At 36.9% G+C, this 18,647-nt stretch overlaps 1 protein-coding gene across 3 annotated transcripts in view; it reads right to left on the bottom strand.

The window, feature by feature from the left end:
- Positions 1-18,647, bottom strand: part of KIF24 (kinesin family member 24) — a 78,435-nt gene that overhangs the window by 36,210 nt on the left and 23,578 nt on the right. For all 3 annotated transcript variants that reach the window (XR_012038188.1, XM_072841694.1, XM_072841693.1), the window contains exons 2-4: positions 13,880-14,527; positions 8,817-9,006; positions 2,939-3,036 (exon numbers count right to left, since the gene is read on the bottom strand). Coding sequence is in view for 2 of the 3 variants with exons in the window: in XM_072841694.1 (XP_072697795.1) it covers positions 2,939-3,036; positions 8,817-9,006; positions 13,880-14,502 (911 nt within the window). In the remaining variant the exon portion in view is untranslated. The remainder of the gene's footprint in view (positions 1-2,938; positions 3,037-8,816; positions 9,007-13,879; positions 14,528-18,647) is intronic.

The raw sequence follows: 18,647 nt of genomic DNA on the forward strand, positions 1-18,647 counted from the left end.
TTCCCGCATGTGGGTGGGTATGTGTGTGGTTAGGACTGTGAAGAACTGCAGAATTAGAGGTGAAGAAGAAAGACAGAGACTAATCTTCTGATCACATGTTTTCAGAGGAGCTAGAGGCCAAGATTATCTGAGTATCAGAGGCCCAACTATGTAGTGCAGAGCAGTAAGTGACCATAATGTTAAGTAGTAAGCAGCTATTGCAGACTCTTGAACAGGAATTGCATGGATGAATGATAAAAGTAGCTTCTTGCAGCAAGAAAAAATGTCTATGTACAGACACAGAGGTAAGGGGATACTGGAGGTGGGCAGAGAGATGAACATGAAGAAAGGAGCCTGAAGCCAGAAAGAAACCAAAGAATGAGTAATAGGAAAACGGCAAAGGAACCATGGAAGTGTGAGAAGAAAGAGATGGTAACTAATCAGATTTAAGCTGCTTGAGTAGAGACCAGTTACTCCTTGTCTTTTGAATCCAGGCTCCCAGCTGTATAGGTACTTGGATACACTGGTAGAGGCAGTGTGAGGAAAAGCATTAAAGGAGGAAAATGTGAACAAACTACAGAAGATTCAGCAGAATGAGACTAAAGAATAATATCTACCTTATCTTTAGAACATTTTTTAGTTTTTTTTTTTTTTAAGAGAGACAGAAAATGTGAAGAGGGGAGGGATAAAGGGAGAGGGAGAATGAGAATCCCAAGTAGGCTCCATACCCAGTGCACAACCCAATGCGGCACTTGATCTCACAACCCTGAGATCATGACCTGAGGGGAAATCAAGAGTAGAAAGTTTAACGACTGAGCCACCCAGGCACCTCATCTTCTGAACATTTTAGAGATGCGCTTTTTGAAAAACAACAAATATGGATATGAAATGTCTCTTATTATGGTTCGCAGAATGGATGCATTTAACTTGTACTTTTTAAAAAAAGATGTATTTATTTTAGAACTAGAGAGAATGAGAGCATGTGCGTGTGTGCACATGCATGAGCAAGGGGTGGGGCAGTGGGGAGGGAGATAGAGAGAATCTCAAGTAGACTCCCACAGGGGGGCTCAATCTCATGACTCCAAAATCATGACCTGAGCCAAAATCAAGGGCTCATGCTCAAGTGACTGAGCCACCTAGGCACTCCTGCACCTCTTATTTTTTAATTGGTACTGGCCTAACATTCAAATTCTAACTTTAGAAACTTGCTCTCTTAAAAAGTACTCCCTAGACTTGGTGCATAAGAAATTGAACCTGAAAGGAATCTCACTTTTTCAGCCTGCTCAGAATAAAAAAAAATTTTAATGACTTCTACAAAACAATAAAAAGAAAAAAACTGGGCAAATGAAGTTATCTGAATGGCCAATGAGCACATTTCTGAAAAGATTCTCAATTAGGCATTTGGGAAATTCAAATACAAACCAAAATGAGATCAAGTTATATACCCATTAGATTGGCTGAAATAAAGAAGACTGATGATGTTAAATATGGTGACATAGAAATGCAATTCACAGGGTGCCCCTGATACTCCCTGCCATACTCATGCTCTCTCTCCAATAAATAAATAAATCCTAAAAAAAAAATATTTTTTAAAGAAGGAAATTCGATTCACATATATTGCTATTGGGAATATAAAATGGGTATGTGGAGGTGCCTGGGTGGCTCAGTCGGTTTAAGCATCTGCCTTCAGCTCAGTCATAATCCTGGGGTCCTGGGGTCAAGCAACACATCAGGCTCCCTGCTTGGCAGGGAGTCTGTTTCTCCCTCTTGTGCTTGCTCTCTTGCACTCTCTCTCAAATAAATAAATAAAAATCTTTTAAAAAAAGAAATGAAATGGGTGTGTAGAAAACTGTTTGATACTTTCTTATAAACACACACCTATCCAATGACTCAGTAATTCCATTTCTAGGTTTCACCCAAGATAAATGAAAACATGTCCAAGAAAAAGACTTGACCAAGAATGTTCATACAGCTTTATAGTCCCAAACTGGAAATAACCCAAATGTCCATCAACAAGAAAATGGATAAGTTGTGGTATATTTATAGAAAGGAACATTATTCAGCAATAAAAGCTATGGATACATGCAACACGTACTAATACCAAAAAACATTATGCTAAGCCAAAGAAGCTAAGCATAAAAGAACCTATATGGGAATGATTCTATTTCTGTGACATTCTAGAACAGGCAAAACTAATCTATAGTAAAGGAAAGGTCAGTGGTTATATAAGACTTGAGGGTGGAAGTTGGAGATTTACTAGGAGGGTACATAAGAGAACTCTCTGGGGGTGATGGAAATGGTCTACTATCTTGTTTGAGGTATTGGTTACTTGGACAAATACAAGTATCAAAACTCATCAAACTTGAATACTTCTTAAGATCTGTGCATCTAATTTTATTTGAATTATATCTCAATATTTTTAAAGTTCTAAGAATTATTTTTAAAAAGTCAAAATACTCTGGAATCCGTGATTCTAGCAAGCTGTTTGGCATTTTCTATCTATACATGCCTATATTTTGAATAAACAACAGAGTCCTTAGTGCCTTTTCGGTCCCATTTAATGTTTATTGTGAATAATTATTTCAAAATTTAAAAAATACATCTATAAAAAACAGGTGACAGTCACTTACCTATCCCACTCCAGTGAAAAGAGTAACTGAACTATGGGTAGGATATTTAATTCCTATTATCAAAAGTTCAAACTACAACCATTTAAGCCTTTTTATTCTGAGGACTTTCATAAAATTATATTATTGACAACTTATATTTTTGCTGAAATTTTCTGAATGCTTGGTAAATCCAAAAGAGACAATGCACTCTTCAGAAGAGTCTAAATTCATCGGATTAAAACACAAATTAATGTCTAATTCAAAAAAATAAAAAACATAAATGATACTTATAAAGAAATATGTATTGGAAAACAGTATGAACCAAGCAAAGCAAATAATAACTATCATACCCATTGAAAATATGCTGAATGAGTGGGTGAGTAGTCTTCATGTATACATCCCGATTGGTGCATGCTTCACCAAAGACTTCATCAAAATAAAAAACATGCTGAAAAAGAAATGTGATTTTTATATAAAGAGGTATTTTCTGGGTTTTCTTCACTATTCTAGTTAACACATAATAAAGGTGCAAGTACGTTTTCAACTAATAGTAACTGACTATGACAAACTTAGAGATAAATAAGCAATCAATAACTATCAAATGATAGGGCTTTCTTAAGATCTCTGTAGATATGTTCTTACAATGTAAAAACAAAAGCACACGATTTTTGTTCTTTTTCTTTTTTAAAATATTTTATTTATTTATTCTGATAGAGAAAGAAAGAGGCAGAGACATAGGCAGAGGGAGAAGCAGGCTCCATGCAGGAAGCCCAATGTGGGACTTGATCCTGGACCCTGGGATCACGCCTTGAGTCAAAGGCAGATGCTCAACCACTGGGCTACCCAGGAGCCCCGATTTTTGTTCCTTCTTAAGTAAATTATGAGTACATGACAGCTAATCCTCCTTAGGTCCAGGAGAACTGAATTCTATGGGGGTTATCCTCATAGCCCAGCTAGGACTAGCATATTTGAAATTTGGAGGAATTATAAAGGAAGACTTCCATTTCATAGGTTACATAGCTGGCCTCCCCCCCCCCCCCAGTTTTATTTATTTAAAAAAGATTTTATTTATTTGAGAGAGAGAGTGAGCAAGAGAGAGAGCACAGGAACAGGGGCAGAAGGAGAGGGAAAAGCAGACTTGCTTGCTGAGCAGGGAGCCTGACTTGAGGCTCGATCCCAGGACCTTGAGATCATGAGCTGACCTGAAAGCAGATGCTTAACCAACTGAGCCACCCAGGCACCCCTTTTTCTTTTTTAAAGATTTTATTTGAGAGAGAGAGAGTGAGCGCAGGGGTGGGAGGGGGTGGCAGAAGGGCAGATCCCCACTGAGCTGGGAACCCAACATGGGGCTCCATCCCAGGACCCAGAGATCATGACCTGAGCCAAACACAGATGCTTGCTTAACCGATTCAACCACCCAAGAGCCCCCAAAGCTGAGTTTTTAATTCCATGAACACTTATTGCTCAGCTGGTAACATGTATAGTTGCAGTAGGCACTCCAAAGGCCCAAAGATATAGATATTACCCTACCATTACCCCAACTTCACACCTAAAGATGTGAATCCAGACAAGTATACAAATGATTCTAAGCTAGAAAACCTTTGAGAGATAAAGTACATGTGGAATTCAAAGGAAAAGCATATTCCTTCTGATTGGGAGAGACATTATGAAAAAAGACTGTACGCAGAAAGAGCCATGCGGGAAGAAGAAGAATTTAGAGGTAGAGATGGAGGCAGGGGAAGATATTCTAGGCATGAGAAAAACCTCAGCAACAGTCAAATGAGGGAAGCACAAGGAACATTTAGGAAACAGAGAAGATTCACTGTGGTTGAATCATAGGATCTTGGTAGATAGAAAGGTGAAATAGAAGGCTAAGAATAATGTATTAGGACTATGTTGCATGGGTATTAGGAGTAGCCTTAAGGACAGAATGTTCATATTTAATTTAGCAAATAGTGGGTAGACAATAAAAAACTTTGCAAAGGAAAGAGATGCTCTGAGCCATTTTACTGGAAGACTAATCTGGCTTCACACTGTGAACAGACTAAGAACAGGGACACTGGTAGTAATCCAATGGTAATCCAGAGATTTGAATTCCCAAATCTTAACATCTGCTGGATTATCCTCTGTTTTAGAAGGGTCTAAATTCAATGATGACAGTAAAAATAAAGAGATGAATGCATGAGAAATTTGGCCACTGCCTGGATATGAGTTGGTGGGGAGAGAAAGTAGTCCACAATCCCCAAATGAATAAACCATGATAATCTGGAAAAGGATAGAAGACCCTATTAAACTGGATCTGGAAAGAATTAACTTAGCAGCGATAATCATTTGCATAATTAAGAAGCTTATTATGTTGGCAGACCAACTAACCCTGAGTAAAAAAAATCCTAATTTCAAGCCTGACTGTAGTGTAATAATGGCAGTCCATGTGCAATGAATGAGACATTAAGCCCTTTCTTCTACTACCTCTTGGGCATACTCTAAATATGCAGTTGAGAAAAATTGCATGGGAAAATCCAGCAAAGTGAATTTGGGCCAATTTACTGTGTGAGTCACTCTACTCAGGTCTGATTCAGTCTTGTGTATCATTACAATACATTGGAATAGAAATTTGCTAGGTCACCTGAACAGAAATTATTCAATTATTGTTGAATGTATTAGTTAGAAAATATCGCCAAAAGTTAGAAGGTGAGAAAATAATGAATCTGTGCAGCATGATAAAGAAATCTGTGAACTTTTAGTGGTATGAAATATGTGATAGGACTTTAAGAATAATAAAATGTTTTTAACTGCTGAATCTGGGTGACAGGCACATAAGGGCTCATTATACTTTTGAATAAACTTGAAAATGGCAATAATAAAAAATAAAATCTATTGCTAATATATATATATATTTTTTTGGCATTTCTCAGCAAAATAAAAAAATGATAACAAGTAAATGTGAAAACTTTTTAAATTCCTTTACTTCATTGAGTATTTGGCTATTCTTCATCTTCTTCTATAAGTGCCTGTAAATAACTTTACTTCTTGAGTATATATCTTAGAAAACACATTGATTAAAGGCATTAGTATCTTTCCTTCCAATAGGACTTAGGCATTGATTTTTCTAGTACTTCTGTAAATATCCTTAATGAAAGATATGTGAACATGTAAGATTAGTATTATTATAATTACTGCATATATTATAATATATATTTATATTTTTTAAAGATTTATTTATTTATTCATGAGAGACACAGAGAGGGAAAGAGAGAGAGGCAGAAACGTAGGCAGAGGGAGAAGCAGGCTCCATGCAGGGAGCCGGACGTGGGACTCGATCCTGGGTCTCCAGGATCAGACCCTGGGCTTAAGGCGGCGCTAAACTGCTGAGCCACCAGGGCTGCCCATATTAATACATATAAATATAATAAATGCTAGCAGAAGATATCTAAATACATATATTCCATAAAGTCCTTTCCATCACATATATTTCATTTGATCATACTTAATTAATTAGGTTGTATCAATATACACTTTAGCCCTGATATGATCAGAGTTCCATATTTTATTTTTAAATAAGTTTTTCAGATTATTAAAGTAACATGTATTTATAGAGTATCTCTGGAAACATAGAACAGGTAATAGTGGTTGCCTTCAAGGAGGACATAGAATAAGCAGGACACTTTTCACTGCATTCCTTTTTGTATGTTTTGATTTTGAAACAAGTATATCTATGTTACTCAAAATTTTTTACTTTTTAGGGGCACCTAGGTGGCTCAGTAGTTGAGCATCTGCCTTTGGCTCAGGTCATGATTCTGGGGCCCTGGGATCAAGTCCTGCATCAGGCTCCTCTCAGGGAGCCTGCTTCTCCCTCTACCTACGTCTCTGCCTCTCTGTGTTTCTCATGAATAAATAAATAAAAATCTTAAAAAAAATGTTTTTGCTTTTTATATAAAAGTAGCATGCTGATTATAGACAAATTTAAAAACATGGAAAACAGTAAAGAAGAAAATAAAATTATCTACAAATCTTACTATCCAGGGATAGCCACTGTTGACTTTTTGATATATTTCAGTACCATCTCTTTGTTCTATATATATTTCTTTATTTAAGAAATGGAATGAAATATATACAAATTTGTTTCCTTGTCCTTTCACACATTATGTTGATATAAAATTAAATGCTAAGCAGGATAGCACATTGCATATATATGATCATATATACTAAATAACAAAGAAGATTTGAAAGTACATTTAATTAAATGGATATATATAAACTTATTGTTTGAATTCTTGAATAAGTTTAAAAATTAAAACCCAAAGAGTCTAGGATCAATATTTATTTGCTAGGTTTGCTATCAACCTCCTTTTTCTTCTTTCCACTTAAGGAAAGAAAAGGGGGTGAAAGCCCTCCCAGCACTTGTATGACATTGATAGGTAAGGACTTTGACCTATGAGAGCAAAGGTCCAAAGTTCAAACTGCAGAGAAAGTGCTATGAAAACTATGGGTGTTCAATAAGTATTGACCAATGGTAATGACAAAGAAGTAAGGTTATTATGTTTTGGAATAATGGAAAAATACAAAAGATAAGACAATGCTTCTTTGAGGGAATTACTGTGACAGAAGCATCATTAAGGGCTTCTTGGGTAGATGGCAACTGGACAGGACTATTACTATGGTTATAAGTAGACATGGAACTAGATAACATTATAACTAATTGACATTTAGACCATCTTCAAAATAAATACCTCCCATCTAGACCTAATAGATTGTGCATTGATCAGCAGTCAATAATGCTGTTAAAGTAATTGGGTTGTTTATACAGTGGTCTAGTAATTTAGTGCCCATAGAAAGACCCAGTGGATTACTTTGAATGTTGCGGTGAAACCCAATTTTGATAACCAAAGAAAAAGATGAACAATGCCAAATATAAAAGAGGGGGAAAGTGTTAACAATTTGACTTCAGTGTTAACATATTTATTCTAGGAGAGTAAAATTTCAGCTGACTAAGGTGAAATGCTAGCACAACAGATTACTCACCACTTTTCTTCTCTCTAGCATTCACTGGGTTTTGAGACAAGAGAGCAAGAGAGAGAATAGTATGAATGTAATATGAATGTATATAGAGGCAGATTAAGAGAGACTTGAATTCCCAAATCTTAACATCTGGTGGATTATCCTCTGTTTTAGATTGTTTAGAATTGCTTCAGGGCAGCCCAGGTGGCTCAGCGGTTTAGCGCCTGCCTTCAGCCCGGGGTGTTATCCTGGAGACCCAGGATCGAGTCCCATGTCAGGCTCCCTGCATGGAGCCTGCTTCTCCCTCTGCCTGTGTTTCTTCCTCTCTGTGTGTGTGTCTCTCTCATGAATAAATAAATAAAATCTTAAAAAAAAAAAAAAAAAAAGAATTGCTTCATAATTTTAAGAGTACCTAAATTATGGCATCTTCCATCCATGGCCTGCTGCTTCCATAGGAGACTGAAGTTATTCCAAGGTTATCTATCTGCTTGAAATAAGTTCCTTTCAATATCAAACTCTTTCTTCTTGGACTCTTATCTTTCTGGCAGGGAGTGAACACTTTCTTATGTGTCTAAGTCACTAGTGTTCTATTTAAATCCTTATATGTTAGATGTAAAAGTGAAATCATATCCCTGGACTGCATTTACTTGCTATAATCTATTCTATACAAAGTAACCTGCTCAATTTCCACCAAGTTAAATCTAAACCCAAAGACAGTTGAGAATCAAAATAAGCAGTTGAGTGGCTATCTGGAATTTTGTTGCTCGAAAACATATCCTCCATATTAAACTCCAGATTCAAACTCATAATAATAAGTTCATACTGTGAGATACAGGCAAGAATTGAGACTGACTATGGGATCATCTCAGAGTCACTCTGGGGCATATACTCAGTGACTAGTCCTACCTACCACCACTACATTCTTTTTATCACCTTAAGACCCTTTTTTGCCAAAGAGGTATAATAACATTCATGTAAAATGTGTTAAGCGAATATATGATGCAATTCTATAGCCTTAGAATGTAGAAATTACGTTTTTGTTTCCTCCATTGCACTATATTTGTTTAAAATGAAGGTCCAGAGTATTAATGATTTATATCACGTATGAATACCAACACCCAAAGCAGAAATTGGGTTTTAGAATTTGTATGCTATCATTAAAATAAGAGCAAAAAAAAAATCTACACACTTGATCATATTAATTCCAAACACAAAAGGAAAGCATCATACCTGCAGAATATATTGTGTAAGGTCAACTGCTTCTTTCTTTTCATGAACAAGTAGCGTTTCTTTGTCTTTTACAGTAACAATATTAATTTCTCCACGACGTACCTCCCTCATGCCCAAAGGGCGTTTTCGAACACAAACTCTAATTTTCTCCATCTCAGTCCAAGGATTCTCTTTCTCTGAGGTGTTCTGTCTGATATATATTTAGAAGTGGGCTTTAATTAATAATAGGATAAGGCTACTTAAGAGGTCAAAGTATCAGTATATTTTGTTATTTTATATACACATTACACCTAACTTATATACACATCTTACATATATAAAAAGCTTTCTCAGTGTCAACACTTTAATCTGTAACTTATACATATTAGGTGTATAGAAAGTTCTTTTACTAACTAAATCCTCCCGATTACTTCTATCTCTATCCCTAATCCACTCCATCCTCTGTCCTGCCAACAACAAACAAAAAAACTCTAAAACCCTAAGAGTTGCTCTAGCTCTAAGACATATGTTTGGCTTCCAGATGTGGTCTTCCAAAAACTTCTATATGTCTTTCTATATATCCCCCCAAATCAGGCTGGTTAATCCTCAAAATCAAACACAGTTATGTTTTGATCACCCCTCCAAGGCCTTTAAAATACCTAAAACCTGTATCTATTGCTTTTTCTCAATCCAATTATTCTTATACATTTACTGTTTTCTTGATCATTCAATCTAATTTCTTTTTTTATCCTACCTGGGATCACCTTGATCCTTGAATACCTTGAACTAGGTGGTAGGTTTCAATGTACTTTTTCTCTGTTCCTCCTGGTATACTCTGCCCTCCCTTTGTCTTGCTCTCTCAGTTCCTCTTTTTATTCACCTGATATGTATTTGTTAGAACACAATCCTGTATTTCTTCTTCCTGGGACAATTTTACAACTGGTGCTGCCCACCACTATCAGCCTTCTATTCAGACGCATGTCTTCTCTGGCTCTGACTTCAATGAACTTAACAATCTTAACAGCTAGAATATTTGATGAAATATTCCTTGAGCTAGGGATACAAAATTCACCAGGTTTACTTACTGAGTCTAACGGGGCTATATACACTTATCTCTAACAACTGACCGTTTACCTATATAGAAATTCCTCTTAACCTAGTAACAAGAAAATAGGATTCTTGAAAGTAGTTTACCAGATCAATGCCTTTGGTCCATATACTAAGATTGCCTTAGCAAGACAAATTAGTCCCTTCCTTTTACACTTTAGAATTTGATTAATAGCCCCTAAAAAGCCTTTTATAATAGATTTTACACAGGATATTTCACTATATAATTGTTTCATATCAATTTCGATTTTCTGAGCCCTCCAACTGGCTGGAAAATTACTTTTTGCCAGGATTTTACTTAAATTAGTAAAAAGGAGTGAATAAAATTTCTATAGTGCATAAAGGACTACACCAGGCTTTTAAAGCATTTAAGGGAGGGAGGGGCAATGAGAGAGGGAAAGAGAGACTCTGAAGCAGGCTCCACACCCAGTGTGGAGCCCAACTCAGAGCTCAATCTCATAACCCTGAGATCATGACCTGAACTGAAATGAAAAGTCAGACGCTTAATTGAGCGACCCAGCCTGCTTTTCCCTCTGCCTGTGTCTCTGCCTCTTTCTGTCTCTGTGTCTCTCATGAACCAAAACACAGCAGACTTTTAAAAATGTACCATTTTGGGGATCCCTGGTGGCGAAGCGGTTTAGCACCTGCCTTTGGCCCAGGGCACAATCCTGGAGACCCGGGATCGAATCCCACATCAGGCTCCCGGTGCATGGAGCCTGCTTCTCCCTCTGCCTATGTCTCTGCCTCTCTCTCTCTGTGACTATCATAAATAAATAAAAAATTAAAAAAAAAAATAAAATAAATAAAAATGTACCATTTTGAGGTTAAGTGTGGCAAAATCTTGACAATCATTAAAAGTAGATGATGGGCAGGTAGGGGATTCATTGTTCTATTCTCCCTTCTTCTGCATATGTTTGATTTTTTTAATAACAAAAAAAAATGTTTTAAGATTTTATTTTTTCATGAGATACAGAGAGAGAAGCAGAGACACAGGCAGTGGGAGAAGCAGGCTCGCTGCTGGGACTCTATCCCAAGACCCTGGGATCACGCCCTGAGCCAAAGGCAGATGCTCAACTATTGAGCCACCCAGGTGCCCCCCAAAACAAAAATTTAATGCATTATTTTAACAAGGGCCTGTGTCAAAATTTTTATTGGGAAGTATTAAAAACCTAATTGTATAAAGCCAATTAAATGGGATAGAAAAAGTCTTTTTCAAAATTGACTAAGGACTCTAGGATGGATCATGTGGTCAAAAAGACTACAGTTTTCAAGTTCAAGGGGCAAAAAGGAATGAATGTTCTGCTAAAAGGCTCTGTTTCTTTTTTAAAGATTGTATTTATTTATTGGAGAGAGAAAGAGAAAATGAGTGGGAGGGGGAGGGGCAGAGGGACTAGGAGACTCCTCCTTGAGCAGGGAACTTGATACAGGGCTCAATCCCAAGGACCCTGAGATCATGACCTGAGCCAGTCAGACACTTAAGCGACTGAGCCTCCCTGGTACCACTAGAAGGCTCTGGTTTTAATGCCCAACATTCCTTAGAAGAGATAAGCTGTATCTTCCTGACATGAAGAGTTAAGACAGCTGGAGTTAGATCTATTTAAGATCTCTAAATGCATTAGACTTTTATTAATTTATTTTGAGCTTACTTGATTTGAGGCATCCAAAGAGAATGCACTTTGGACAAGATGACATCCTAACAGTAAGCATTAAGTTGGTGAGGGAGTTTCTCAGGGTTCTAAAACCTTGACTGCTACTTAGAAACATCTGGGTAAGAATATGAGAATTATTGGGAGGAAATGTCCTTTCTAATCTCTATTTCCCTCACATAATAAAGAGTGAGAAGAGAGATAAAATAATGACATTAAAAGTAAGAAAGCTCAATGGAACAGCTTTCATTCTGGGTTTGTCATGTATAAACCTTGATAAGAGCACTTACCTCACCATATGGTTGTTTGTCATCCCACTCACTCCCCTTAAGAGTCTAAGAGCCTCCACATATCCTAATTATCTTTACAACTAGAATCAGACCTAGAAGAGGTGATACTTAATATGTGCCACATAAATGAAATAGCAGTATTTATTTAATTTTTTTTTAAATTTTTTTTAATTTTTTTTTTTATTTATGATAGGCACACAGTGAGAGAGAGAGGCAGAGACACAGGCAGAGGGAGAAACAGGCTCCATGCACCGGGAGCCCGACGTGGGATTCGATCCCGGGTCTCCAGGATCGCGCCCTGGGCCAAAGGCAGGCGCTAAACCGCTGCACCACCCAGGGATCCCGAAATAGCAGTATTTAAACTAAAATATTCATTCTGTCCAAATAAATAATGTAAAGTGGTATCTTTATTTATAAATAATTCCAGTTTAGATTTTTATGTGTTGTTCAATACAAGATTGTAATATTCAAGAAAATATCTCTTCTTTCACCAGAGCTAACTAATAGGACAGAAACAATCCTGACTTTGATAGTCATTGTCTAGAACTAGAACAATCTAGTTCTCTAACAATTAAAAGAAGAAAAGAGTACTATATACTCTATGCTCTGTTAAACCAAATAAAGTTTTCAGAAATACTATAAAATGCACTATGTATTTCAAATTACTAAAAGCACTTTTACCTGTAAAATTGAGTCTTTTATTTTTGGGGTGAATAAAAGAACTGGTTATGAGATCCTCTGAAAGCTTAGCCAATATAAGACCAGATGTAAATATATACCTTGTTTTAAAGTATAAATAATAGCCTTAAAAAAGAAAAGGAAAGAAAAGGAAATGTGGCTTAAGTATGTATTTTGTTTCAGGATGCCTGGGTGGTTCAGTTGGTTAAGTGTCTGCCTTTAGCTCAGGTCATGATGCCAGGGTCCTAGGATTGAGCACTGGGCTCCGTGCTCAGGAGGGAGCCTGCTTCTCCCTGCCGCTCCCCCTTTGCTGTGCTCTTTGTCAAATAAATAAAATCTTAAAAAAAAAAAAAAAAAAGAAGGTATTTTGTTTCTCCATAATTTGCCATGTATAACTTTTAAAATAACAAAACAACAAATGTGTTATTTTTAAAAGAACATGCTTTCTATTATACCAATTCTGGTATTAGAGATTATTCAATATTTCAGCTCCTAGGGACCTTAATTTCAACATTTAACTTAAAGCACTAAGTGAAAATAACTTATTGTCACCCTGAGTCTCAAAGTCTAAGCTACATTAAAATGTCTTAGTCTTCTGCAATCACCAAAATCATATGTTCTTGCAGGGCTGGAATAGAAAAAAGCACTCAAAATCAGGACCATATTTCAATGTGTGCAGGTAAACTAGTTGCATGAAAGAACTACTTAATTTGGGCAGCCTGGGTGGCTCAGCGAGCAGTTTAGCGCCGCCTTCGGCCCAGGGTCCAATGAGACCCGGGACTCAGTCCCATGTCGGGGTCCCTGCATGGAGCCTGCTTCTTCCTCTGCCTGTGTCTCTGCCTCTCTGTCTCTGTGTCTCTCATGAATAAATAAATAAAAGCTTAAAAAAAAAAGAAAAAAGAAAAAAGAAAGAACTACTTAATTCAACTACATGCTCTTTGTTTTTAAGCTCTATATCTCCTGGTTGAAGTGCATTTGATAGCCTTAAAAAAAAAAAAAACCCTGTGGAATACGCACATTTTTTCCATTGCAGAAGGCCAGTTAACTATTTTGCCTTCAAGGATGCATTATATGTATCATGTTACACTATAATAAATAATAGAAATAGGTCTGCTAACGGAATAATAGCAGACCCTGGCAAGTAGCAGCTGTTTGACATACATGAACAATATCATCTTTCTCCCATCTGGAAAGTCCCAATTCCTCATGAACTTCACCCCATCAAGGTACTGCTATTATTATTGCAGAAGCTGTTCACTGTAGTTTTCTGTAAATAAGGAGTGGGTGCTCTTAATCATGGAGGCTTGCCCTTGCCTGATGCTATCCTCTCCATCATACCCCCCAAAAAGATAAAAATGATTACCTGCTACAAGAACGAGGGATTCCATAGTTATACCCTGAAACATGAGAGATTCTTTGAATAATGGGAATATCATAATCCCCCAGGATTGGAGAAAAGTGATTTGATGAAAAGAGTGAAGTGTTAGTTTCTGTTTGCACATAGGAACCAGCAGCTGTAGCATTCAGAATTCTTGTTTTTGTATGGTAATGGGAATCATCCGGCAGTATGTGTTCCAGCACTTTTAGGTAACTAGACTTCTGTTCATTTACAGAAAAATCTGATAAACTGCACATTTCAAACCCATTGTTGTTGGTAGTTCTGTCTTTGTCGTCAGCAGGAGAATCAAAATGCAGTTGCCGGCGAGGGCCAGATCTGGATTCCCAAGGCTTACTGCACAGGCGGTTTGTCTGAAGAGGATGCTCTGGGCTACCGACTTCTTTATCTTCTTCCTGCATAATTTTAATTATTTTGATAAGTTGGAAGAGACGTTTGCGGTCGTTCATGTCACGGACTCCCAATTTAGAGTAGTCTTTCATTGTAACGTTGGCTAATTCATCTATTTTTCGAAGGCCAAGAGCAGTAAAATGAGGATAATACTGTGCAAGTTCAGCTTCACAAAGACATTCATACAACCAGGATGTCATTTTTGTGAATGAGTTTCTATAAATTCTGAAAAGGAAAAAAAAAAAGCCATTTACTTGAAATAACGGTATATATAATTATTTTGTTAAAAAATTAAAATCACAAAACAAACATGCAGAAAAATTCATTCTAGCATGCCAAGTTTTCAAATACATTTTTCTTCTGAAATAATTAAACAGTACAGTGCATAGGGAAAGATGCTTAGATGCATTTGTAGTAATAGATGTAATTTGTTCATCTGCTTAATACAAATAGAACTTCAATTGTATACATACACAGGTACATGCACACACACACACAATGCAAGTTACTTACTTAATTCTAGGAAGTTCCTTCCAACCTTGCAATGTCTACTTAACACATGTCACAAACTACTGAAACCTTGTTCCCAACCACTGATTGTAGCAAGACTAATTTTAGATGTTCAAGTTAATGTCAAGGCATGTTGCACAACTGTTTCCTATGATTAATGAACAAAGGCTAAGAACTCTTTCAGAATGGAAAGCAGAATTAAATAGCAAACCACAGAACTGATATAACTCAGAGGAAATCACATTTGTATCTGCTGAGTACTGGCAAAAGTTAGTTGAATAAAGAGGTAAAAACATCATTAATTCAGAATCTAATTCAGGATCTCAGATCATTCTAAAAGGTAGGTGAAGGTAGGTGGTTGTAGATGTTAACTTGTACAGAATATGAATACAATAATTTTCCTAGGATAAATAAAATAAATAAGTAAATAACGTAGGAAATGGTCAAAACTTTATATGGTTGTTGGAGCACCTGGCTGGCTCGGTCAGAAGAGTACGTGACTCTTGATCTTAGGGTCGTGAGTTTAAGCCCAATGTTGGATATAGAGATTACTAAAAACAAAAATAAGATTTTAGGGGCACCTGGGAGGCTCAGTCAGTTAAGCATCCAGCTCTTGATTTCTGCTCATCAGGATCCCAGGTTGTAAGCCCCACATTGAGCTCAGCACTCAGTGTCTGCTTGAGATTCTCTCTTTCTCCCCTTCTGTCAATCCTCCCCTTGCACTCTCCTCTCTCTAAAAATAAACAAAATCTAAAAAATAAATAAATAAAAATTTAAAAAAAGATTTCAAATGGTCAAATACTGTAATCCTCAAAAAATTTTAACACCAAGGTATTTAATCAAATACTAATAAATGATGTGTTAATAACACATAATCCTAGTCTATTACTGAAGTCAGGACCCCGAGGAATTCTCTACACCACTGTTAATCAAGTTCAAGTTTGTGAAAATATTAAAAACATTTTCTCAAAACTGTTTTAAAAGCTCAGTTTTCAAAATTCAGTTAGTTAATTCTCAGTAAAGATTTTTTCACTTTAATTTATATTTTGTCTTCATTCTAAGAGAAACAGAGTTGAGGGCCAGGTAATAAAGGTGATTAAAGTAACTTCTATAATTAACTTTGGAGGAAACACTACTTAGGGTGAGGAAAAGGCTACACATCCTAAACTCATCCATTTATGGAAGATTTGAGGGCGTGGGGGAAGGCCACAAATTCTTCGCATGTCCTTTCACATCAAGAGGCAGTGTCTTTTTCCTCCCATTGCATCTAGGTTGGCCTTGTGACTGTTTTGCCTAATAGAATGTGGTGGAGCAACACTCTGTGACTTTCTTGCCTTGGCCTCAAGAACCCTTGCAGCTTCTGCTGTTCTCTTGCAACTCTTCTACTACCATGTGAAGAAGTCCAGCCAACAGCCATCATTAAAGCCACATTTGTGAGAGAAGCCATCATACTATTTAGCCCCAGTGGCACCACCAAATGACTGCAGCCACATGAGTGACCCTTGGTGAGACCAGAATTACCTAGTTAGGCCTAGCCCAAATATGTGACTAATAGAACTGTGGGTAAATAAAATAGTAATTGTTTTAAACCACTTAATTTTGCAGTAGTTTACTACATAGCAGTAGATACTGCCAACACTGCTTCTATGCCTTCTTAAGTGTTGTATCTTTGCCTGAAATGTTCCCAATCCCCTCTGTCTCCTAAAATGAGTTATGCCCATTCTTTCAAAATAGCTCAAGAGCTCTCTGCCCCACCCTCTCATGAAGCCTTTCATTTCTCATCTTCTTCTACCATTTTACCACTAATCACCCTATGCAGTAGCCAAATCAGGCCACCAATCCCTTTACTACAGTTTCTTCTACTGAAATATCTGTCTTTCCTAAGAAAAGCCCTACTTATATTTTTCTTCTTTGAGGTATGCCCTAGGCAAAGGATTATTAGTATTTCCTCTGTACTTTAGTAATAATAACTAATACTGTTGAGCATTTATTACGTAGCAGGTACTATTCTTCTAAGTACTATTTGTTAACCTTCAAACAATTCTATGCAGTAGATACATGCACAATCTTCAGTAAGTTAGTAATTTAATATCTATGAAGCTCATTTTTCTCAACTGTTAAAGGGGAATGTAATAGTGACCACAGTTCCTAGGATTAGGATTCAATGAGAAAATACTTGTGAAACTTTCAGCATAATACCTGGTACATACTCAGTGCCCAATTATTACTACCATGGTTTGTTTGTTTACTACTATCTTTGCCTAGCACAGAAGCTAGAACAGAATAAGCCTTTGACATTTTGGTGTGTTTTAAGTTACTTCCAAGCAATTATATTTCCTACTTGGCTCAGCCTAACCCAGAACAGCAGGTTAGGTGCTATGCAGTTTTCTTAATTTCTACACGTTGTACAAAATCCTGTATTTCACACACCCATTCCTTTGGAACATACCAAACTCTGATTACCATGACATCTACTGCATCCCTTTGTCAGTACCTGAAAGACTAATGTCTTCATCTTGCAATGCTTGGATATCCCATAATATCATGGGAGGGGAAGATGCTGGAGACAGCAGTAATCTGGATATGTAAATTAAAGCAGCCACTGTCATACATCTATAAAAATTGGGAGCATGCTGCCTTTCTGAGCCCTATACTTAACCCACTTTCTTTTGTTTTACTTTTTGTGTTTTCTTTTCTCAGTGCAAAAAGGCATTTTTATTAAAGCACAAGGATATGACCCATGGGTAGAAAGAGCTGCTCTTTTGTTCTAAAATTCGATATGCTAAAAAAATAAAAATAAAAAAAATAAAATTCGATATGTGTTTAGTACACAATCCATTTTACAAGGGTCTAACATCCTCCTTCTGGGGTAAACATCAGAATCACCCTAGGAACTTAAAAGTATTAAGATATTGAGCTCCATCTCAGATACATAGAAAAATAAAAAACAAAACCAAAAAACTCCCCAGATGTTTTTTTTTTTAAGATTTTATTTATTTATTCACAAGAGACACAGAGAGGAAGAGACATAGGCAGAAGGAGAAGCAGGCTCCATGCAGGGAGCCCATGTGGGATTCGATCCTGGATCCCAGGATCACGCCCCGAGCGAAAGGCAGATGCTCAACCTCTGAGCCACTCAGGCATCCCAAATTTCCCAGATATTAAGGGAGACAAGCAGAAGAACACTGAAAAAGTTCCCCAGGTGATTTAGTCCACTGAGCTTGATCTACCAAAATTACAAATGCAAATGCACTGACCCAGCAATTCCACTTCTAGGAACCTATCAGATAGATATTGTGGACAAGTACAAAATGACATAAGTAACAAAGTTATTCACTGCAGCACTTTATATACTAGCAAAGAATTAGTACAGACAGGGACTAGTTAAATGAATAACAGTAACCCATTAAATGGGATACTACGAAACAATTACAGAGAATAAATAAACTCTCAATATATTATTGAAGAAAAAGTAAATTCTCCAATATATTGAAGTGACTAAAGCAAGGTACAAAACAGTTTGTATGTTTGTAAAGGTTTGTAAAGGTACCATTCATTGAAGAGAAAGAAAACTATTTATAATAAATCTATATAGGGGGGATCCCTGGGTGGCGCAGCGGTTTGGCGCCTGCCTTTGGCCCAGGGCGTGATCCTGGAGACCCGGGATCGAATCCCACGTCGGGCTCCCGGTGCATGGAGCCTGCTTCTCCCTCTGCCTGTGTCTCTGCCTCTCTTTCTCTGTGTGACTATCATAAATAAATAAAAATTTAAAAAAAATAAAAAATAAAAAAAATAAATCTATATATTTGCTTATCAGGCATAAAGTGTCTCTGAT

This window comes from Canis lupus, chromosome 10 (assembly GCF_048164855.1).
Source record: "Canis lupus baileyi chromosome 10, mCanLup2.hap1, whole genome shotgun sequence".
Classification (NCBI taxonomy): Eukaryota; Metazoa; Chordata; class Mammalia; order Carnivora; family Canidae; genus Canis; species Canis lupus.